The 24,647-nt window shown below is 47.2% G+C and overlaps 1 protein-coding gene and 1 long non-coding RNA gene across 2 annotated transcripts in view; both read right to left on the bottom strand.

The window, feature by feature from the left end:
- Positions 1-1,072: 1,072 nt before the first annotated feature.
- Positions 1,073-5,815, bottom strand: LOC134474185 (uncharacterized). Its single transcript, XR_010044845.1, has 3 exons — positions 5,642-5,815; positions 2,280-2,649; positions 1,073-1,729 (listed from the first exon to the last, which is right to left on the bottom strand). It is a non-coding gene; the product is annotated as an uncharacterized LOC134474185 (long non-coding RNA).
- Positions 5,816-17,877: 12,062 nt separating this feature from the next.
- Sptlc2 (serine palmitoyltransferase long chain base subunit 2) overlaps positions 17,878-24,647 on the bottom strand; it is a 97,896-nt gene continuing 91,126 nt past the window's right edge. Inside the window, exon 13 of the mRNA XM_063241063.1 lies at positions 17,878-23,675. Within this exon, the coding sequence (XP_063097133.1) occupies positions 23,556-23,675 (120 nt within the window). The 3' untranslated portion in view covers positions 17,878-23,555. The remainder of the gene's footprint in view (positions 23,676-24,647) is intronic.

The raw sequence follows: 24,647 nt of genomic DNA, 5'->3' as shown, positions 1-24,647 counted from the left end.
GTAGTCCCAGTTACTTGGGAAGCTGAAGTGAGAGGATCACTGAACCCAGGCATTCAAGGCCAGCCTGGGCAACACAGCAAGACCCCAGTCTCAAGAGAAAGAAAGAAGAATGAATGTACTTATGCTAATAGTGGGGGTCGGGGCTGGAGAGCCAACCCAGGGCTGCATCCCAGTCCTCTGCTGGCTGCCACTGCTGCACCTCCACTGCATGGAGACCAGGGGCTCTACTCCTCCTGAGGCTCACAGTCTGGTTCAAGGTAGGGAGCTGAGGGGCTGGGGATTTAGCTCAGCGGCATAAGCGCCTGCCTTGCAAGCAGGCAGTCGTGAGTTCGATCCCTGGTACCGATAAAAAGGAAAAAGACCAAAAAAAAAAAAAAAAAAAAAAAAAAAAAAATTTTGACAAGGTAGGGAGCTGAGTGTGAGTGCATGCAGCCACAGGGCACACTGTGCAAATCAGTTCCCTGGCTGGCTGCAGCCAGGAGGCTAGGGTTATATTGCTAGGGCTCTCAGTCTAGTGTGTAACACACGGACAGGATTTCAGTCCACACCAGCTCCTTCCGTTGGGTACCCTTGTGCAGTGAACAACCTGTGCAAATGTATCAAGTGGTCCTCTCAAGAGCCAGCACAAACCCCAGACAAACCCCCACAAACTTATCTGATACAACACAGCCATGAATAAGAAAAGCCACCTGAACTCTGTCAGTGAGACCTCAGACAAGATACCCTACACATTTGAGCCACAGTTACTTCTTTGTTTTGCCCACTGGGGATGAAACCCAGGGACATGCTACCACTGAGCTAATTTCCAGCCCTTTTTAGAGTCTAAATTGCTCAGCTTGGCTTGAAACTTATGATCCTCCTGCCTCAGCCTCCCAAATACATAGCCGGGATTGCAGGCACTCACCACTGCATCTGGCTTGAGCTGTAGTGGTTTTTTTTTTTTTTTTTTTTTTTTGTCTTTTTCCTTTTTATCGGTACCGGGGATCGAATTCACAACTGTCTGCTTGCAAGGCAGGTGCTTATGCCGTTGAGCTAAATCCCCAGCCTGAAGCTGTAGTTTTTATGTCACTCAAAACATGGGGTGACAATACTTCTCTGGCACTGGGCTTATGAGTATCTCTGTTGCCTATGTTAGGGACCTAGTCCTATGTGAGGAGACTCAAATACACTGCACCTGGGCCCTCAGCTCTCAGACTGAGCAGGGCCATTAGTGGACCCCAAAGGGCTGATGTCCTGGCTCGCCCCCAGTTTCCAGGCTGACCACAGCATATGGGCACCAAGCTTAGGAAAATGAATGGGAGGCAAACTGAATGTCGTGAAAATTCTTTGCATTATGTTGGAAAACTAGGAAGAACTTGTCACAACTTGTTCTTAATCACAGGCACCTCAGTCCAAAGACACGAATGCAAAGTTCAGGGAAAGTGTGCAAAACATGGCTGCATCTGGGCCAAATCAGACCCTTCACAGTAGGACAAAACTTGCCTCTGTGGAAGACCGACGGGCCTTGGGGAGTATTTTGTGTTTTTTTCTTTTCCTTTATTCTGTCTCTGTCTCTGTCTCTCTCTTTTGTTTTTTTTGAGACAAGGTTTTGTTGTACAGTTCAGGCTGGCCTTGAACTTGCTTTGCAGCACAGGCTGACCTCAAACTCACAGCGATCCTCCAGCCTCAGCCTCCTGAGTCTTGGGATTACAGGCATGCACCTGAATAATCTGTGTTGTTACGTCTTTTTCTGAAAAAAAAAAATAAATAAAAGAAATTAAAACAAGCCAATGCTCTGGCTGTTTTACATAAATCACATTTTATGTATATTAACGCACTGAGTACTCTTCGCCACCAACCTATGCAGTGAAGGCTGTGCCACCCCTCATTTCTGTGAAAGGAACTGAGGCACAGAGAGGGTCAGTAACTTGCCCAAGGTTACTCAGCTGGTACTGGGCAGAACAAGGACTAAGATCTACATTGGCAACAAGGTCAGCTGTGAGTGGGAAGATTAATAACATTCCTCAATTTGCCGGAAACCAAAAGATATAAATATATATAATAGTAACAGATGTCTTTAGTGTAGGGGGTCTCAAGGCTATTGTGAAACTCAAATGTTGGGAAAACAAACAAAACCCCCAGCTTTGCAAACTGCTATAGTATTGCTTTGGAGCCATTGATGGGGTCTGTAAGCTCCTGGTTTCCCCAGCTTTCCCTGTAGAGAAACCCTCAGGCTCTGGCCACCACCATCTGCTCAGGACTGAGGGCAACAGCCAGCGATGCCAGGGTGGGGTGCTCACCACAGCTGTCTGGCTCCTTGAAGGCCCAATCCCCGGGTCCCAGCCAGCCCTTGTCCCAGCCGTCTGTGGCCCCACTGGACCATGGCGCCTTCTGCTCCTCTTCATCTTCATTGCCCTTCTGGTCCTCAGGCTCCCTGTGCTCTGCAAGATGCTGCTCCTCTCCTCCTTCCCTCTCTTCCTGTTCCCCTGGGGCTCCACCCTTGAGGCCAGTGGCCCCCTCTTCGCCCTCCGGGTAGCCCCAGAAGAGGGGCTAGAAGAGGTCTTTGGTGGGCAGCCACCTAGGAGCGCCCAGGGGCCAGCGAATGCTGGGCTCAGCCAGCAGGTCCACCTCCACCTCGGCCTGGGGGTCCTCCACCACTTCGATGGTCACCTGCAGGGAGACAGACGCCAGGCAGGGAGGCCTCAGAGCAGGACTCTGAGGATGGGCTGTGGTGGGAGCCAAAGCCCCATCCTTGCCTTCAGCCAGCTGTCATCTGTCCCAGATCGTGGCCTCTCAGGGCACGTGGGGCACATGGGAGACTCCGGGAGCCCAGGCCCATATCTGAAGGTAACAAGTCTGGGGAGAGGATAGACGCAGCAGTTTCAGCTTGGGCCACAGTTGAGAGCCTCTAGTTTAAGAAAAGCTGGCTTTGAATTCTTTTTTTTTTTTTTTTTCCCCTCTAGTGCTGAAAATTGAACCCGGGTCTTCACACTGGATCCTTCGATCTTTTTATTTTGAGACAGGGTTGCAAGTTGCTAAGTTGCTGGGCTGGGCTAGCAAGCCTGCGTTTGCTTCCTAGAGTGCTGAGTTTCTAGGCATGCACTACCACGCCTGGAAGGGCTGGCCTTGAATTCTGGTTCTGCCATACACAGTTCCATTTTTTCAGGGCAGGGCTGGAGAATGAGAGCAAGTATGAAATCTCAGAGCAGCCCTCGGGAGGAGCTCTCTACTCACATTAAGCAGGAGGCGTAAATAAAATAATTTAACTTTGGGGCTGGAGAGTTAGCTCAGCGGCATAAGCGCCTGCCTTGCAAATGCACAGTCATGAGTTCCATCCCGGGTACCAAATAATAATAATAATAATAATAATAATAATTTAACTTTAAAAACATTAGTTTTGGGCTGGGGATTTAGCTCAGCGGCATAAGCACCTGTCTTGCAAGCAGGCAGTTGTGAGTTCAATCCCTGGTATCAATAAAAAGAAAAAAGAAAAAAAAGTGTAAAAAACATTATTTTTTTTTAAAAAATGGCTGGGGATTTAGCTCAGTGGCACAAGCACCTGCCTGGCAAGTGCAAGGTCTTGAGTTTGAGTCCCAGAACCAAAAAAAAAAAAAAAACCAAAAACCAAAAAAACCCAAAACAAAAAACTGCAAACATTACTTCTGCATACTATCAAGTAATAAGATATGACTGACCGAAATTTGGAGAAAAACAACAAAACATAAAGAAAATGACTATTTTCCTAAAAACCACTTATATGTTTGCATTTATATGTATTTATTCCATCTGAATTTAATCTTGTAGAGCTGGGTATGGTGGCACATGCCAGTTAATCCCAGCGCTGAGGAGGCTGAAGCAGAAGGATCACTATGAGTCTGAGACCCGCCTGGGCTATAAAGTGAGTTCAAGGCTGGCCTGAGCTGCATAATGAAACCCTGTCTCAAAAAAGACAAAAGAAAAATTTTTAATGAATTTAATCTTATAAATAGACTAAGTCAAATTTAACTTCCCAGACAGGTAAACAAGTGTTCCAGAAAAATGCTTTGCATGCTAGGAGTGGTATGCACACCTGTAATACTAGCACTCAGGAGGCTGAGGGAGGAGGATTGCTGTAAACTTGAGGCCAGCCTGAGTTCCATAGAGAGAGTTCAAGGTCAGCTTGAACTACATAGTGAGACCCTTTATCAAAAACAAAAAAAAAGCGTTGTGAAGTCCCCATTCACTGTCAGTCTGCAGTGCTGGTTGTGTAATAAATGCATGTGTGGGTGTTAGAGGGAAACAAACCATGTTCCCTCTCAACACATTCAAATATCAAAAAAAGAAGAAAACTAAAACCATCTGTATTCCATTACCGACAGATAATCTAGTTTTTGTACACTCTAGGTATGTGTGTATATAAATCATACAGAGAGGGAAGGAGAGAGAAATGTATTTGTTTTAGATGTACTTTAAAACAATCATTTTGGGGGTAGCACTAAAGATTGAACCCAAAACCTTTGCACTGAGCTACGTATCAGCCCTTTTTTGCTTTTTATTTTGAAACAGAGTCTTGCCAAGTTATTATATTACTCAGATTGGGCTTGAATTGACCGTCTTCGTCACTCAGCCTTGTAGAGTGCTGTGGTAAACACTGGCCACCATGCCTGGCTTAAAACACTTCTATTTTATTTATTATATTTTATATTTTTGGCACTGAGAATCAAACTCAGGACCTTGGGGCTGGAGATTTAGCTCAGTGGCATAAGCACCTGCCTTGCAAGCAGGCAGTCGTGAGTTCGATCTTCAGTACCGATAAAAAAAAAAAAAAAAAAAGTAAAACTCAGGACCTTGTGTTTGTCAGATTGGCATTTATTTATTTATTTTTGGTGGTGAGGATTGAACTCACAACCTTGCACTTGCCAAGCAGGCATTTACGCCACTGAGCTAAATCCTTGCCCAAGGTAGGCACTTAGGCTGCTAAGCTATATCCCCAGCTCTTAAAACATTTTTAGAATATTATGTTCTACACTTCTGTGACTCTCCCTCCCTCCTGTCCTCAAACTCACTGGGACCCTCCTGGCTCAGCTCCTGTGTGGGGATGATAGGCGTAAACACCACACCTGGCTCCCTCCCTCTCAAAGCATTCTGTAAACTGCAGCTGCTGCACAGTCGGGCAGAATCACCAAGCTCTGAGCTCCCGGGCAGGCAAGCGGGTGTGCAGCTGTGATTCTGTCATCCCTCTGGCATCCGCTTTGGCACGATCCTCCTGATGGGGGTCCCCATGCTGCCAGCCTACCCCATTCTGTACTGAACCCCTTCTTCAGGGGTACACAGTAAGGGGGTTGGGACTGGGTGGGGGTGAGGACCAGACCTTCAGCCTTTCTCAAAGAGGCCCCTCTCCTATATTCCCAGAGCTGCCCGCAGGTGACAAAGTATGCATTTCCCCTCCTTCAGTCCCACTGGCCTTGCCAGGTTGGTATTGTTTGTCTCAGAGAGCTGAGACTTGCCCAAGGCCCATAGCTAGAGAGTGGCGGGGTAGGTGCCCTCCTGCACACCACACCACACCACAGGGAAGGGTGGGCTCTGTCCTACCCACAGGTGCCCCTGCCGCCCAGGGAGGGTACAGTCTGGGGCTGAGCCCAGCCCAGTGCCTCTGCAGGTGGCCTGTTGTCTAAAGTCTCACCTGGAGTTGGGGTTTGGGGCATTCAAGTCTGTGAGCTTGAGCCAAGCCTGGCAGCTTTTGCAGCTCCACTTAGTAAAGGCATGTCCGCCAGGATCGCAGGAGGTGTGGCCTTGCCCGGGGCTATGACTGCTGGCTCCGGAAGAGTCTGGCGCTTGTGCCTGGACATCGAGGTTTGTGGATGGGTTCCAGGGAGCAGCAGAGGCGCCGCCTCTTCCCCAGGGAAGGAGACACGGATCTGGGGAGAGAGGGGAGGCTGGTGACCGAGACATGGACATGGACGAGCTGGTTAGGAGGATTCAGGAGCCCAGGGTCTGACCATGCTACACTTGCACCCTGTACTTAATCCTGCCAGGAGTCAGGAGAGTGGGCACTGAATGTGAATCTAAACTCTGCCTGCTTTAACGTGCCAGCGGTGAAGTGAGGTGTATTGGGCAGCCCTTGGGCTGCGTGCACAAACATTGTGTCCGACTGGTGCCCAGGTGAGGCAGGAAAGCAGGATCAGCACAATTCAGCTTCCTTGTGATGCAGATGAAGAACCCAGACAGGAAGGGAAGGAGTTGTTTAAACCAAGGGTCCAATGTGTTGTTTGCATACTACCTGCTTGCAATCCTTGGTCTGTCCCCCTTTCCCTGCTGTGTACCCAAAGTCAGAGCACAGAGGCCCCCAAGGGTGTGGCTGGTCCTGCCTCTTAGCCTGTCACCTGCCCTGACCGAGCTATCAGCCCATGGGCTGCAGTGCTGGGCGTCTCCCTTCTCCAGGAGCTGCTATGGTAAGCTCATCCCCTCTGCCAGCTGCTGGTCACAGCTCCCACACCCAGGACTGTCCTTGGTTCAGTTTAGAGAGTAAGAGACAAGCCTGCCCCAGGGTTCCCCAGCACACGGAAGGAGGCACTGTGGGGTCAGCACTCACCACCTACCTCTCAATCTCCTTGACAAGGTGGACAGAGTCCCTTCCAGGCTGCCTTCATAGATCTGGGGAGGCCAGAGTCAGAGGATCCTGCCCCGCCCAAGCCTCACTGTGACCCATTCTTGTCCCCACTTGCTCTAGAGTGGCCACGGTGGGTAGATGAGGCACACTCCCACTGGGTGCCTCTGGGAGCAGGCATGGTGCTACTACACTGGGATTCTACATGGTTATCCGGGCAGAGGGAGAAGAGCCAGGCATTTACACACAAGTCACTGGTGGAAGGCCGCTGGGTAGGAGGACCTTTCTCCCTCCAGCACCTTGGGCTGGCTGTGCCAGTGGAGCAGGCTACAGCCAGTGGAAGTCCTCAGACAATTGGACCCTGGGTCCTGCACACAGGCCTGGGGGAGATGGGCAGATACCAGGAGCCCTCAGCTTAACCTGTCCTCTGAGCCTGGGCTGGGCGTCTACCTACCACCTGCCATTCACGCTAACTAGAATGGACATTCTGCGCAGGCAAGAAAGTTTGTTCTGCTCTGTTTAGTGTGTCCTCAGTGCGTCACACAGTGCCTGACACACTGTAGAAGCACAATCAATCACTGATGGTAAACAGAGAGGGCAAAGGACCGGGTAAGGTCAAAATAACACAGCTGGGATTCGAACTTAGGGCTGCCCGCTCCTGTCACTCATGCACAGGGGCACACACTCTCTCAGGACAGGACCACACTCCTAACACACCACCACTTCCAGCATCTTGTCTGGCACTGACTGTGGCTGAGGTCCACATGACCTGGGTCTGAACCCCAACTCATCTGCTGAGTGGCTGTGTGACTCGGGGGTGTTACTGCCTGCTTTTCCTCTGGGGACCAAGGAATCAGCAGGGGTGTCTCTGAGGGCTGCTGAGTTAGACCCTGCCCTTGCACCTGGGAATGGACACCACCTAGGGGTGACAGCGGATGGTTCTCAGAGAGGAGAAAGAGACAGGAACATCCCCTGGCCAGCCCCCTGTTAGTCCTTTGTATCTTATTCCTGTCTGATGCAGAATCTCTGGGCAGGTGGATTCTCATGCACATGTTCTGCCTGGTTAAGTGTGCTGTCCACATGACCACCTCCCTCCTTGTGCTATGCTCCATGTACAAATCCCAGATCCCTTCTTTTAGGAGGTGGTGTCACTGCTCAGACACACGCGTGTACATGTGTACACACACACAGACACACACACACACACACACACACACACACACACACACACACACACCTCTGCATTTCCAGGCTTAGCCAGGAAGATTTGACCCACTGTTTCCAGGAGCACAGCAGAGTTCCAACCCCCAGAAGCCCTCACTGTGTGATGGATCCATTGTTAACCTGTGTCAGCCCCTTCTGTCTCTGAGGTTTCCCTCTCCTGGGCCTCAGGGGTCAGAAACTTGGGAACAGCGCCCAGCTGCCAGGCGGAGCCCACCCCCTTCCTTCCCCTCCCCTCCCTGCAGCCCCGATGGTTGAGGTCCAGGCTGGTCCCAAGGAACCATGTGCACACTCAGTCACTGAGTGTGAAGTAACTCGGCTGGGCTCACAGCTCAGAGCTGGAGAGTAGGACCGGGGCAGCTGATCTGGCCGGAGAGTGTGTTCCTTACCCTCTTGCTGTGCCAGCTGTAGGCGGCGGCTGCAAGTTCCAGTTTGCTACCTGCTGCTCTGGTGCTGAATGAACAGAACACTGTCCTTTTTGCATCCCTTTCCCTTTGATCCTTTTACCACTGCGGGTGGTGGAGAGGGAGCAGAACCAGCTGAGAAGGAGGCTGAGACCTAGGGAGGCGGGCCTTGCAGGGCCTCTGAGCAGCCAGGTTTCTAGGCCTCCATTCGGTCTTTCCTTTCCCCCTCCCTCAAGCAGCTCCCTCAGGTTCCCTGGCCCCAAGAGAAGACAGTCTAGAGAGAGAACAGAGGTCCAGCTAAGGCCTGGGACGCAGGAGGCAGAGGCTCCCCAGCAAGACCACAGGCTTGGCCACAACCAGGCTTGGATTCTGCTCCCGGGTGTGGATGTGGATTGAGAGAGGAAGACCTCAACCAGCCTTGGGGAAATGCTGGCTTTGCAGCCCGGAGAGCTTCCAACACCAGCCTCTCCTGCAATTCAGCCCCTGCCTGCCAGCAGCTGGCCGGACAGTGGACTGTTAACACCCTGCTGATTGCACTGTCCCTCATGGGCCTGACACCCTGCGGGCTGTGGAGACCCTCGGGCTTCTTCCTCCGAATTCCCATCTTCTCTCACGCCATTCCTTCAGATGGCTGGCTACAAAATCCTTGCTCATGTGGGGACTTTCAACAAGGCTCAGTTTTTGCAGCTGGAGAGAACTGTCCTTTCTCAGTTCTCTTGCCTAATCTTTTTTTTTTTTTTTTTTTTTTTCTTTTTGAGACAGGGTCTCACTGTGCAGTTCAGGCTGGCCTTGGGCTCACTTTGTAGCCCAGGCTGGTCTCAACCTTGGACGGATCTTCTGCCTCAGCCTCCTGAGTGCTAGGATTACAGGAGTGTGCCACCACGCCCCACTCTCTTGACTAATCTTAACCCCTGTCATCCTTGGGACCGAGTCCCTACCCTCTTCTCTTGCCCTGATTCCTTTCCTTGCCTTCCTGGGCAGGGGTGCCGGGTTACCAGCAATGTTTAAATCTCAGCTTCCTATATGTTGACCTCGGGTCAGTGATCGGGCTGTTGTCAGTTTCCTCACCCCCCACCCTGACGGAGATTATCAAAACAACACACACAAAATGCTTGACATTTTGTCCTCACCCCAACTGGAACCCAAGGTGGAGATGAGTCACTCTCTACCCGCCCGGCACCCAATCTTCCCAGCTCCCGCCTGCTAATCACAATGCAGCCCATGTGCCCAGTGCTGTCCACCCAGCACTCTGCCCCGAGTGAGTGCTCATTTCCATTTTACCATGGAGTAAACTGAGGCTCAGCAACAGGTCTACCCAGAGCAGGGGCGGCACCATTTGTCCACAAGTCTAGTAATTCTTTTTTCAGACTTAAGATGAGCAGTCTAGTGCATGCCATGCAAAGATCCTCCATGAAGTTCCCAGCCTAGCTCTTTATAACACAGACTTGGCTCCCACCTGGGCTTAACCTGTCTGTGACTCCATTTTTTCACCTGGAAAATGGGGACAATGCCCATCTCATATTAGCTAAGTGGTACAGCCTCTGTGAGGCCTAGAGAATGCTCCTTTCCTCTAGGTCAGCCTCCACTGTTACACTGAGGGGCTGTGGGTGTTGTACTAAAATGCTAAAAAACTAAAATGCAAAGTTAAAAATATAGTTATTAGCAAAAATAGTTATAAAGATATTATTAGCAGTATTGCCATTCTGTGCTGTGCTCTTACCTTAGTAACCACGAAGCACCAACCACATAGTTATAGATTAACTGACCACTTCCATCATGCTGTTCTGTATGCTTCATTCCCCCCCCCCCAGTAACCTGTTTGCTGTGTCAACCATTGTTCCCTTTGTGAGAGACAAATGTTCCTGAATTGGCAGACCAAGGGCTATGAGTTGGCTAACCACCCACTGTGAAATGCCTCTGACCTCAAGCAGAGGGGAACAAAGGCCCACCTTGTTTCTGTTTTTCATTGCTATGTACTTAATGATCAATGAGCTAATTGTAAATGAACTATAAAAATCTGTCAAAATTCTAGCCCAGTTGCACAGCTTTGCAAACTCCATCTACACTGTGTCACTGGTGACAGCTTAAATAAAAGCACTTCTTTTTAAAAGACGTCTTGCTGTCCCGTTTTTTTTCTTTTTGAATAACATTGTGGGGCCTTGTTTTTGGGGGGTCCAACAGTGGGGTGAGTGGGGTTAGTTCTTCATGCTCTCATAAAGGTTTTTGGGCCCCTCACTTATTTCAGATATATAGCTAAGCCCCTGCAACAGCAATCTGTATTCGCTCGTCAGGATGCCTGAGTGAACAGCTTTGCTGTGGAACCCCACAGACTTGTGGAACACTGGTCAGAGCTGGAGGGACCCCTCTTTTGAACATGAGGAAAGCAGGCTGAGGCAGGAAGACTGCTTTGCATTCAAAGCTAGCTTAGGCTACAAGTGAGTTGAAAGCCAGTCTGAACTACATAGTGAGACCCTGTCTCAAACAAACAAACAAACAAACAAAAAAATAAACAAGACGAAGAGAACATCCAAGATGAGCCAGTCACATGTGCATTAATGACCTGCTGGGACTAGAATCCCAGGCCCTGGGCTCTTTGTGTGTGTGTGTATGTGTGTGTGTGCGCGCGCGCGCGCGTGTGCGTGCATGCGTGTGTGTGTGTGTGTGTGTGTGTGTGTGTGTGTGTGTGTGTATGTGGTTTTTTGACCCCTGGTCTCACCATGTAGTTCAGGCTGGTCTTGAACTCACGTAGCCCAGGCTGGCCTTGAACTTGCATTGATCCTCCTGCTTCAACCTCCTGAGTGCTGGGATTATAGGTGTGTGCCATCACACCTGGCTCCCTGTCTGTTTTTCCTTTATTAATTTGCGTGTAGATGTTTTTGAGGGCTCTGCCAGCCCTGTCCTTAAGGGAAGATTTGGTAAACATACAAAAAAAATCATTACAATACAAATTGGTAAGTGCTAAAATGTAAAGTATTTTTGTATGCCAAATGAGCAGAATAAATGCCAGTTTAACTAACTGTACTGGCACTGTTATCGCTGCCTGGGAAGCAAGGTTTGCTGGAGGCCTCTGAATTTGTCTGCAGTGCTGGTTCCCAGCACTGAGTAGGGGAGATGAGTGTTCTTAGAAACATTTGGCAACTTGGGCTGTGCTCAAGACCAGGGATGCTGTGGAACACCCCACAGAGCACAGGGCAGCAGCCCCAGCACAAAGAATTAGAGGATGTAGACAGTAGCACCAAGGTCAAGACACCAGCCTGGGGGATTTAGCTCAGCGGCATAAGCGCCTGCCTTGGAAGCAGGCAGTCATGAGTTCGATCCCCGGTACCGATAAAAAATGAAAAAGACAAAAAAAAAAAAAAAAAAAAGACACCAGCCTGGGAGGCACATTCTCAACAGGAGTAAAATAGGGTGTGGGGGGCAGGGAGCAAAGAGGCTTTGACAACTGTGTGTGACACTCCAAAGGCCATAGCACATGAAGTTTCACAGGGGGTCAGGGCAGGAGTTCATGGGAAAAACAAACTGAAAAGTCTCCTTCACGGGGCAGAAACACTGGTCTACCACCCAGTGACCACAGGCTCCAGGTGGTCACTGGAGCATGGCCCAAGCTCCGGCTCTCTGGCGTTCATTGATGCCTGCGTCCTGAAGCTGACCAGGCTCCCCAGTGTCCTTGTCTCAAACATAGGAAGACTAAGTCTGGTCTCCCTCAACAGTTCAGGAAAAGAAGAACCCAGGACCAGGCCCGGGATCACGTGGTATACAGGGTGCTTCCCACACCTAAGTGTCCAAGGGGATGAATGTCCACAGCAATCCAGGCCACATCAGGCTGGACAGTTACCCTGTCGGGGGCAGAGGACAGAGGTCTGGGCAAAACATGACTTCTCTCCAGGGCCAGTACTACCTTCTCACTTCATTCCTTTCTCTCTGCCTTACAGCTCCAAAGCCAACCCACAGGCCAGGAGGAAGGCGGTGCACTGGGTTTTAGCGCACACGCAAAGATGCAGACAAAGGTCTGGGCTGGAGACAACCCACACCCAACAAGTTGGAGAACCTCACTTATTACCTTGACTCGCCTCAGTTCACACTCAGAGGGGTTCCTATCCGCGGCAGAGTTGAAGAGGGTGCACTGGTGTGTGTGTGTGTGTGTGTGACACCTGACTCCTTGAACCTCTGCCCAGTGAGCGAAGCAGCTCAGGCAGGCGAGGAAGGTGCGGGGCACAGGGCAGTCAGAGCAGAAGCCAGGTTAGTGCGAGTGTCCAGCCACCTCACTTATTGCTTGCAGAAATTTTGTCCCCGAACTGGGTTGGCCCGCTACAGCAGGGCCCAGGAGTGCAGGCCTTGGGGGCACCTGGCTGTCTCCGGCACTGGCTGCCCCTGTGCCCTCCTGGGCAGAGACTGTCAGAGCCCACACCATCCGCCACTGCAGCCCGAGCCCGGCACCCCGCATGTCCTCACCCCTCCGAAGAGGCCCCTCAGAGCCCGGCTCGGCCGTCGGTTCCTTTCATCTGGCTGCCTCCCTGCCCTTAGTCCTCAGTACTGTTGCCCTCGCAGCCCGAAGTGAATTCCTGTCCCGGGAAGTCGCCTGTCGGGAAGGCCTGGCATTGGGACTCCCGGTGTGCCTGCGTGCACCGAGGTTTGCGCGGGAAGGAGCCCTGGGGGTGCCTCCCGCGGCGCTTGTCCCGTGCTGCTGCTGGAGGTACGGACTCACACCTGCTGTCCCCGCAGCCCTGCCTTAAAAGCCAGGAATGAGATGAAGCCCCAGGACAGTGGGGAGACCCTGGAGGGATGCTGCAGGCAGGCCATGCCGGGCAGCTTTGCAACGGCCTGTCTTCCTCTGGGTAAAACCTGAGCTGCAGCCATGAGCAAGAATGAAGGCAGGGCCAGGTCCAGTGACCAGGATGGGGCAGTCAGGGAGAAGCCCACCAAGTGGCAGCAGGATGGCAGTAGAAGTAGGAGGCGCTCCGGTTTGGGCTCCCGGGAGGTGGAAGAGGGGATGGCCAGGAGTCTGGACATGGGAGCAGAACTGCTGGCGTCTGCTGGAGCCAGAGTGAAGGTCGGAGGGGACCTGCTGTTTTCTGTCCTCAGGAGCACAATATAGTTGCCCAGTGCGGTGGCACACACCTGTAATCCCAGGACTCAGGAAGCTGAGGCAGGAGGATCACTGCAAATTTGAGGCCAGGTTAGGCTACAAAGAGAAACTCTGTTAAAAAGATCCCCCCTCCCCCGCAAACAAAACAAAGCACACACACACACACCCCACAGCAGAGGACCTGGGTGTGGTGCCACTCACACCTTTCATCTCTGTGCCCAGAGGCTCAGGTAGGAGAATTGCTGTGAGTTCCAGGCCAGCCTGAAATACAGAGCAAGACCCTGCTGCAAACAAATTAAAAAGAGAGCTGGGGATTTAGCTCAGTGGCATAAGTGCCTGCCTTACAAGCGTGCAGTTGTGAGTTCAATCCCTGGTACCAAAAAGAAAAAAAATTAAAAAGATAAAACCCCACAAACCACTCAGGACCCTCCCTGAAGGGCTTTGGATGGTGAGGCTGGCCAGTGGGGTTTGTTCCCACTTCTTCCATTTACCAAGCACATGATGTTACTGGACAAATCATTTCGTCTTTGTGATTTTGTCATCTGTGACGGTGTGGGTAAGGGAAGTATTGTTACCCGTCTCATACGTGTGAGGAGGAAACGGGAACCCACCCCAGAGTTCACGGGACGCCAGCTCTATGAAGTTGCCATGTTTTTGTCAGAAGGAATGCTGGCAGTTTCGTGTGGTTCAGTTTAAAGCGATGCCTCGTACATGGCAAACACCCAGACCTTAGCCAGAAGAAACCCAGCTTTTGAACAATACTTCCTGTATCATGAAGACCTTCATGAGACTAAACTCGAGCCCGCCTTATTCCTTTTCAGGGTTTTTTTTTTTTGCCTTTTGGTCAGAATGCTTTCGTATCTAGTCAGTTTGTTTTGCCACCACACTTGGATGATTTTCATGGATGAAGCTCTGATGTGAAGAGGATGAGTTCATTCCTTCCTGAGTGCCTCCAGCCCCTCCCTCCCTGCTTGGCTGCACTAATAGCGGGGACCCTGCTGTACCCACTTTTCTTCTCACTGCATGAAACTAGTTACTTTTTCTTTTTTTTTTTTCTTTTTTCTTTTTTTTTTTTTTTGTCTTTTTCCTTTTTATCAGTACCGGGGATCAAACTCACGACCGCCTGCTTGCAAGGCAGGCGCTTATGCCGCTGAGCTAAATCCCCAGCCCCTGCAGTGAGTTTCAATAAATGTGTATGTTCCATGTGACCACCACAGTCATGAGATGGAACCTTTCCAACACTGATTTCCTGTGTAAGAGAAAAACTGGGAAAAACTGTGCGTTGTCTCCATGTAGTATCTCTTCCTGGGTTTTCTGCTTCTAGTTTCTCATTGTCTTTGAGCAATTCTGTAGGTTATAGGTAACTGGTAGCAAAGCAAAATAATTCTTGTAAGGAAGTGTACATTTTGAACTGGGCATGGTGATGCGAACCTGTAATCCCAGTACTCTGGGAGCTGAGGCAGAAGGATTGCAATTTCAAGTCCAGTCTGAGTAATTTAGTGGCTTAGTCAGACTGAAAATAAAAATAGAAAAAGGGTAGGGAAGAGTCAAAGACATATTACAGGAACAGATGCATACTCAATTCTGTATCTTGGAAGTGAATTTTATGTCCACCAACAGATGAATGGATAAAAAATGTGATATTTACGCACACTGCAATACTACTCTGTCATAAAGAAGGATACACTTAGTCATTTGTAGGAAAATGGATGCACCTTAAGACTATAAAGTTTGAGCTGGGTGTGGTGGCTCATGCCTGTAATCCCAGCACTCGGGAGGCTGAGGCAGGAGGATCCTTTCGAGTTCCAGACCAGCCTGGGCTACAAAGTGAGCTCAAGGCCAGCCTGAACTGCATAGCGAGACTCCGTCTCAAAAAGACACACACACAAAAGACTATAGAGTTAAATGAAATAAATCAGGCACACAAGCTTAATGTTGTGTTGTTTCTCCTACATGAGAAACTCAAAACATAAAGAGTAAAATAAGACAGATAATAGGAAGTAGGAAGATAGATCTGTTTCAAATAGTAAGGGGACCAAGAGGTCGGAGGGGGAGAAGGGAGGAAAAAAGAATCCAGATGCGTTACGTTCATGCGCCAGTTTCACACAGGGGATATTAACATTATGTACTGTGAGCCTGCTAAAATATAAACTGGAAAAAAAAAAAAAAGGGCGCTGAGGGAGAGGCTGGGGATGTAACTGCGCAAGGGTGCTGGCTCCAGTCTCCAGCATGGAAAAATCCCAGACCAAAAAGTGAAGTCAAGTCCATGCCATCCCGTCCTGTAGGAGGCGCTCAACTGACTTCCCCTCCCAGGGCGGAAGGTTAGTTTTGCCTTCAGGTACCTTCATTTTAATACTGCTCATCCATAAATTCTTTTTTTGCTAGGATCACCTTTGAATTTGTTGTGACTCACCAGTTTCATGACTATATTAAATAGAATCTTTAGCAAGTGTTTATTTTTATATCCTTAAAGTCACAATTTCCTTTTTGGAAAATTATTTTTAGAAAATTCTTTTGTTTCATTAATCCCCACCACCTGATCTTGGCTCCTGCCGATACCTGACTCCACTGTCGCCATAAGTTAGTGTTGTCCTTTCTAGGAGAAACATTTATGTATTTTCCCCCCTCTGCATTGCTAAGATAGATTCATCCCTCTTGTGTCAGTGATACTCCTTTTCAATGATAAGTAATCCATCAGATAGTACAATTTACCCTTTTACTATCATGGTTTTGTGTTGTTTTCAGTTAGGAGGTGTTATAAAGAAGCTGTGAATATTCAAATGTAAGTCCTTCTGTAGACTTGTTTTTATTTCTCTTGGTTAAATAGAATGTATAAAATGGTTGTGAAAAACTGCTGAATTTAGCCAGGTGTGTGTGGTGGCCCATGCTTGCATTCCTGGCACTCAGGAGGCTGAGGCAGGGCGATCTTGAATTCAAGATCAGCCTAGACTACAGAGTGAGACCCTGTCTCACTCCTCCAAAAAAGAACTCAAAACACCCTCCTATCTGTCAAATTGTTTTCTCACGTGGCTATGTGCACCCGCACTCTGTGTGAACCTGTTGCTCCACATCTGTGTCCACACTTAATAATTATTTTTAATTTTAGCCATCATAGGAAGGGACCCTATTGTAGTTTTCATGAGCATTTCTTAAAGGACCAGTGATTATGAATGCTTTTTCATGTGCTCATTTGCCATCAGATACCTTTTTTGAAGATTCAAATCTTTTCCCTATTCTTATCAAATAAGGCTTTTTTTTTAATACCGAGGATCAAACTCATGACCTTGTGCTTGCCAGGCAGGTGCTTACATCACTGAGCTAAATCCCCAGCCCTGACTTGTTGAGTTTAAGAGTTCTTTCATATGTTCTGGATGTTAACATGTATTTATCAGATATACATATCGTCACATTTTATTCTAGTCTGGAGTTTGCATTAAAGTCATTTTTTTAAGACTTTTTTTTTATCGGTACCGGGGATTGAACTCACGACCACCTGCTTGCAAGGCAGGTGCTTATGCCGCTGAGCTAAATCCCCAGCCCTTAGACTTCACTTTGACGAAGTCTAATTTATGAATTTTTTTCTTTTTTTGGTACCGGGGATCAAACTCATGACTTAGCGCTTGCCAGGCAACAGCTTATGCCACTGAGCTAAATCCCCGACCCTGCCAATTTTTTCTTATGGGTCCTGTTCTTTGCCCTAATAATCACTCCCTAAAGTCAGATTTTGTTTTTTTCTAGAAGTTTTATGGTTTTCATTTTATGTTCAGATCCATGATTTAATTATTGCATATGAGGGCAGAAAGCCAATTACCCCCATATGGATATTTAGTTGCTCCAGCACTGTTAGTTGAAACAGCCATTTTTTGCTGTGCATCGCCTTGGAGCCTGTTGAAAATCAGCTGAGCACGTATGCACAGGTCTGCTATTTCAGTGATCCACACGACACCATCACCTTACTGCAACTTTACTCAGTCTCCAGGGAATGTCAGTCTCCTTTGAAAACTGTTTTGAATATTTCTATGTAAGTGTAACCAACTTGTCAATCAATGTCTGCAAAACAGCATGCTGGAGGTTACCTTTTCTAGTGCTTCAAACTTTTCACTGGCTTCCCCTGCAGCAAGAGAAACGCCTCACCCCATCCTGAGTCCAGGGCAGCAGCCCCTGCCACCTCCCTGCTGGCCTCGCCACTCCTGCCTCTCCTTTCTCAGTTCTCTCCTCTACATTCTTTTGGATTCTTTACTTTCTCAAACTTTCTTCTCACTCCTCAAAACCAGATACCTGGTTCAAAAGTTAAAAAAAAAAAAATCTGAGACAGGCTGCTAGGTTGTCCAGGCAGGGCTTACATTTCTGATCCTCCCGCCTCAGCTTCCTAAAGTGATGGGATCAAAAGTCTGTGTCCCTATACCTACTTTAGTCTAATCCTTCCCCACACTCTTTATAACCCTTAGCAGTTTGTAAAATGAGTTACATGTTCATGTACCTGTTGACTAAGGAGTAGCAATCACGTCTATTTGGCCACAGGCTTACTGGTGGTGAGGGGTACATGTGCTGGCACCGAGACAGCTCTTAATGTTTCCTGGTTGAATAACTAAAGGCAAATGTATCTTTGTGAATGCTTTATTAGGGAAAATCAATATATTTGCATGAGATGATTCTCAGATCATCTTAAGCGGTTCTCCTTTAGTTGTTTAATAACATATTCTCAAAACTGATACACTGATCCCCAATCCACAGCAGCTTCTCAGTCATCCAATTAAAAAAACCAAAAACCAAAAACCAAACCAAACAAAACATCATCTGGCAAGAAGGCAGGGTAATGCACAGTGACATTTTAACACATTATCAAAATTTAAAAAAAATTTTATTTACATTTCCCCTTTACTCTCTTTCCCAGATTACAGTAACATTACAGCAATGGAAGGGGCTAACATCACAGCACACCTTGCAAAGTCGTTTACAGGTTAACTCGGTCAGTGGAAAAACATGGACCAACAGAACAGGACAAGACCTCAGCTTTCCCAGAAGCTCTGCTCTCTGGCAGCTCTTTCCCCCTTCTCTTACTGTTAGCTGCCTTTATACAGAGAGGGATCATCAAGACTGTGAGGATGCAGGCTGGGTCTCCAGTGTTCTGTGAAGCCCCAGCAAGGAAGCTTTTTGTCATTCCAGCTACTGGCCACACAGTCCTGAGGTATGGGTGTGAAGGGTGAAGATGGGCCGTTATGTCATCCCACCCCAGCCAGTGGTATTCTCCCACCTTCTCGGAAGGCCTAGACCAGTGGTGGCAAGCCTGTTATCACTGAGAACTCTACAGGGCTCCCCATCACCAGCTGAGGCCAAGCAACCAAGCTCTGCACAAAAAGCCTGGGAACTGTGTTGGCAAAAGCAGACTTAGAGTTGGCTCAAGTCTCCTCGTGCATGGAGATTCACCTCTTCATACAGATGGCAATAAAACAGACAGAAAGCATACCAGCCTCCCAACCTCCCAGCACTGCTCTGGAAGAACAGAGCTTTGGGTTTTGCTTCATGCAGGACACAGTAACTGCAGCGTAAGAACCACTGTATTCCTTAGGGTCAGTTTATGACAACTCATCATACCAGAAAGAATGACAGCATAAGGCCATTTGTCATGTGTACTGTACAGTAAACAAGACCTTGTCCACGGCTCCCCCTAAGCCACTTGCAAGGGTGGACTATGAATGTGCAATACCCAGATGCATCAGAGTAGATGAAGCATTTCCATGAGGGGCGTAAGTGAGCCCCTTTCACTTCTTTCCCAGAAAACTAAAATCTACAGCTAACAGGTGCTTGGAGAACAAGTCACTGGAAATCACAAAAGGAACAACAGCGTTTTGTACACAAGTAAAGCCAGGGGTCACTGGCTAGTCTTGGTTTCTTCTCTGTGGTAAAGGAGGACACTAGCCCTCTACTTGGGCCACCTGGCTGGACCTGTGGCAACTGGCTTGGAGCCCGAGCATGCATTTCATGCAGGTGAAGCAGAGAAAAGGAAGAGGAATGCTTTCTCCAAGTGGAAGGTATTCTGATTCACCGCCTGAATGGATTAAAATGCCTGCTGGGCACCGGGGGCTTCCACGGTAAGCAGGAAATCATACACCTATAGATTCTAGGGCTTGAGAAAAATTTTATAGATTCTAGGCTAAGCAGCAAGAAAAAATCTTTGATTTTTCTGCTTCTCACCTCCAGCCGCTCTGGGCTTTTACCTGTGTAAAACACGACACGATTCTCATCTTCATGAGTGGAGGCAGTTAGAAAAGGAAAGCCACTGTTCGCCCTCTTTTTCTAACCAAGTGGGAGCAAATTCAGATTAAGCCAGTTGCGGCTAACCTAGAAAACATCCAGAGAGGAAAGGCACCCTGGGAATCAGGTGCAATCATTTTTTATAAACGTCTTTTTGAGACAGGGTTTCACTTTGCAGTTCAAGATGTCCTTGAACTCACTTTGTCATCCAGGATGTATTTGCTTTGTATTTGCACCAACCCTCCTGCCTCAGTCTCCCGAGTGCTGAGATTATAGGTGTGCACCACTATGTCCGACATAGTAATTCTTTACACAACAATTGCATTTAGTCTTTCCTAGGTGCTTCTGCCACACTGTCACAAATGCATACACAGAAAAATTTCCCAGATTCTCTTTCTCCACTGCCGTGGCGTGACCAGCAGTTCTACATTAACACCTCAACTCAGTAACAGTGGGGACCAGACATCTTCACAGATTTGGAAGAAAAAAACAGGAAGGTAGTGGCAGAGCCCAGCATTTTAATCCGTTCCCCAAGAAGTCAGGAAACGTTTCCAACTGAGCCACTGTCTGTGCCTCCTGGTTTTCACTAACAGGTGGGAAGCAAAGTGCATCACTGACTAGAAATTAGCTAAACTGTATCAGTTGTGAGAAGCTTAGATACAGGCTCCTCAATTAGGTAGGGAAGAAATACTGTTCCCTGTCTTCTCCTGAAATGTAAGGCTGAATGGACAGAGACCAGGACACCTAACTACTGATCCTTAAGGCCAGCATGACCATACATCAGTTTTCTCTGGAGCTGAACTTTGAAACTCAGTAACTAGAAGATAAAAGAAAGAAGGGCAACCAAAGAAGAGATGGATTCTAGAGAAAAATCATGGGGAAAAGTTCCTTGGCAACTGCAAGAGCCATGGGGCAAAACCAGAGCCCTCAGCATGGGTGTGGGATGCTCCTGTTCACTTCTGATTACGTAAGACGAGACCTCTTCTGACCATCTAAGGCCCTCCCCTCCCATGAGCATTTCAGACAGTGATTAAAGTGATTAAAGCGATAGCAGGCAGGACTCCTCAAACAAGCAGCACTGAGGGTTCTGGAGACTACAATCTTTTTATGAAGGGAATTTTAAAAAAAATCAGGGCCGGAAGTATAACTCAATGGCACAGTGTCTGGCAAACAAAAGGTCCTGAGTTCAATTCCCAGCACCAAACACAAACAAACTAAAGCAAAGAAAAAAAGTTTTAAAGTACCCCCAAATCTCTGTACTGCTAAATTAAAGTTTCAAAGACTGAAGGAGAAATGCAACAGCCATTTGATCCATTCTTTGTTATGGGGCTTCGATGTCTCCTAGCTATGCATTTATTGATGTGATCTGCAGGAAAAGGCCTTATTAATAAAAGCAATGCTGAATTTAAAAAGTGAGGAAAAAGTGATGAGAATTAGTCACACCTGTACTGATTCACTCCGATTATCAATTTTGGCAATAATGATTAACTGACACATGTTTAAATCCCATCAGATTCTAGAATCTAAATAGTGTTTTTATATCTCAGATTTCTACTCATTCTCAATGATTTATTCGTGTGGTTGTATTTCCCTCAGAACTTAATGATGCCTGTGATATGACTGGACTCAGATTTATATTACAGTTTCAAGAAGAGACAATCATACTGTGTATCTAATGTTTTCTCCTCTGTAGTGTTCAGAGGTCCTGGATGGTCACAGGAGTTTTGTCCCTTCAAAATAAACTTGTAACTTAATTGCACTGATCCTGAAATAACTTTGCACAATGAAATTATTTCTCCTCTCTCTCTCTAGATATATATCTATAGTTATCTATAGATATATATAGATCTGTATCTCCACACTAAGTGACATTTTAATTTGGAGTGACTTCATGCAAGTTAAAAAAAGTAGCAGGTAAGTTCACTGCTTAAAATCTGTGACTTTTGCAAGCCTGTATCTACACTGCTAAAGAGTAACTGTACTGCAAAAGCTACCTGGTACTCCAGTGGGATTCTACAGTGGGGGGTAGACACATGGGAGTGTCAGCAATGGATTTTACTGTACAGGACTAGTTACTTAATTACCACAACCTATTTACTTTAACATGTACATGCTAAATATGATCCCTGTATCTTTCCTTGGTTCTTTTACTCACCCTTTTATGCTCTTTAAAAAAGTGATATAAAACCTTGGAACATCTCAAGGACTTAAAACTCTCAGATGCTGAGAGTGACCAAAGACAACTTTTATCTGCAGGACATGGAAACAAAATTTCACAAACAATATTGCCTACATCCTCCACAACATGTATTTGCACAAATATTTCATAGCTGATGACAGGATGCCTAGGAGAATGTGGACTGGGAATCTTTTACTAATAAAAAGGTGCATTTTCAAAAACAGAAAAGTGAAAAAGTTTTTTTTTTACTTTTTTTTTTTTTTAAACTTTTTATCGGTACCAGGGATCGAACTCACGACCGCCTGCTTGCAAAGCAGGTGCTTATGCCACTGAGCTAAATCCCCAGCCCGAAAAAGTATTTTTATACATTGTTTTTTTCATTCTGTTCCCAATCCTTCCCTGTAATACTTGATGGCCAATTAAACACAAGCTAATCTTGGGTACAATAAGGCCAAAAGTTCTCTTTACTTAAGCTTTGGTCAAAAGAAAAAGTAACAACTTCAAAGTGGTGATTTTCAGTGTGTTCTTTGGTCAAGCAGTATAAAGCTCTCTGAAAAAAATCTCCTTACCTGGTTACAGTATTAAAACAGAGTCAAAATAGAATATATTCTACTTGAGGAAAAAGAAATGTAATCAGAATTTCTCAGGGAAAAAATCACATAATGGAAGCACAGGGAGACTTCAGCCCCTGTACCAGGTCAAGATTGTGTTAGGGTATCAGGAAAAGAAGGTTTGGTATTCAGAAAGGGGTCCGTGCACCAACTTCTCAAAGGACTAAATCAATTTAATCCTGAAATAGGAACATGATAAATCATTTCTGAGCAGAGGACTAACCAATACTTTCTTTCATCAGTCTGAATTTCAGTCTGCACCCAAATCCAGCCAGAAGCTTTTCTAATTTTTGAAAAGTAGAAACAAACATGATCAGACATTCTGCAAATCATCAGTTCTTTCCACACTGCCCCCGCCTCTCTCATCCCACCAGGAATGCCCATCACTTATAGAGCAGCTTTATACACAAAACAGGAAAAACGAATTGTTTTCACCATTGATGTCTGACCCTGGTGGGATGCAGGTGCTTCTGAAATGCTGAGTGTTTCAACTATGAGGTCAGAAGCACTAGGAATACAGCTTGGGAAGAACCTGAAATCTGGACGTGCCCTCAGATTGTGACCACAGGAAGACATATTTGATAGGAAAGGAAGAAATCATCTGGTGACCAGAACAAAAATATGGAGTAAGACCGAAGTCTGAGAGACCCCTGGCCAGGAGGAGTTACACATGACCCGCATAGTACTGTTAACTGTTTTTTCTTAAAAGGCCAAACTGAAGACTAGAGAGAACACGTTAGTTAATTACATGATTGGTTAACTAAGGGCTGCTGGGTGGGTGACCTCTGAGACCTGGCTGGAGGTGAGTGGAAGGCACGTGCTCCCCAGGAAGGAGGTCGGTGAGTCTCAAGGCTGGACAGCCAAGGGGCAGCAGGACCTCCTGACGGAGCCAAGCCCTCCGTGGCCAGAGATGGCAATGCCTATCTATGGGGTTAGCCAGGTAAGGTAGGGTCAGTGGGATTTCACAAGTAGGACAGGTATAAAATAAAATGCCTTTTACAGGCAAAGTGAGTCACTTCTTTTTTTAAAAGCTAAGATGTAGCAAATGAAGGATGTGAAGCAGTTTTTGACTATTTACAAAATGTCATTTAGAGTACACGTGGCCACCTTCAGTAGTTGAGGAAATGCCTTTGATGAGAGATGGTCACTGAAGTGTGGTTCTTGGAACTGGCTCAGAGAGGCCACACACTGTCCTGGAGGAGGGGGACTTCCTCCAAGGGAGCACCAGAAAGGCTCAGTCTTCTGTTTCTTCGTAAGTTGTCTCGTCGAAAGGCCTGTCCAACAGAGGCACCAATCGATGACGGGAGTACTTCAGGTGCAGTAAGTCTCCAACTTCATCTATTTCCTTTAGCGCCTAAGACAGACAGGACAAAGCAGAGGCTGGTCAGGACCAGCAGAATGCAGGCACACCGAGGCTAGATTGGCCTGAAAACAATGCTGACATTGCCCACGGTGGCACATGTGTTGAGTACATTTACTCAGGGCAGGCCATGTATGCCTGTGGACAGGGCTAGTTTTGAACAAGGAGGTCAGTTGCCTCATGAATAGCCAGGTAATCAGCATAAAGTGTAAAATTCATTAAAGTATGTTATGCTTGGGGGAAAGGAACAAGTTGCTTATGTGTGACCCGAGTCTCTGTGACACTGCATAAACCTGTTAGGCTTATAGCTATAATTCTGTTTGAGAATGCATACCTTATATTGCAGAGTTGATTATGAGTATAAAAACAATTTTACCTGTCCTTAAATTTGATTTTTATAAATCAATGTTTTAGGGACAGAGAAAAATTTTTAAAAAAAGCACTAACTGTATTACTTATACATGTCACCCTAAGAAAATATCACACAAGCCCTTTTGGGGACCAGTGCCATGTGTGGGTGACCAATGAACTGGAACAGACAGAACCCAGCCCCTTCTGGTGCATGGGCTGGCAAACAAGAAGTACCAACCACTGCCCTTCCTGCAAGTGACCAGTTTATCTAGAGAAACATAGGCTGTGATGATGGGGGTGAAATGCAACTGTGGCTATGGTGTTTTGGTGTTTCACTAACATTGCAGGTCCAGGCCAGTGGTGTGTCATGGGTTCAGAGGACAGTGGTTCACAGTGTAGCATCTAGTGGGCATCTCCTTCTGACATTGCAGACACTGTTGATTCCCTATGGTCTTGTTTTGGAAGTCCTATATTATTTCCATTGTTTTGTTGGGTTGGGTTTTATTTTCTTTTGTTTGATTATGTCATATCTGATGGCAGAAGCAGCTATTTCAAAGATAGCAAGAATTACTATGGTAGCAATTTCGGATTTACTACTGGCTTGTTTTGAAGTCC

The sequence above is a fragment of the Cavia porcellus genome, unplaced genomic scaffold (genome assembly GCF_034190915.1).
Source record: "Cavia porcellus strain 051 isolate PalLab524CR breed Dunkin Hartley unplaced genomic scaffold, mCavPor4.1 scaffold_31, whole genome shotgun sequence".
NCBI lineage: Eukaryota > Metazoa > Chordata > Mammalia > Rodentia > Caviidae > Cavia > Cavia porcellus.
The sequence above is the reverse complement of the archived record's forward strand: the minus strand, read 5'-3'. Positions and strand labels throughout refer to the sequence as shown.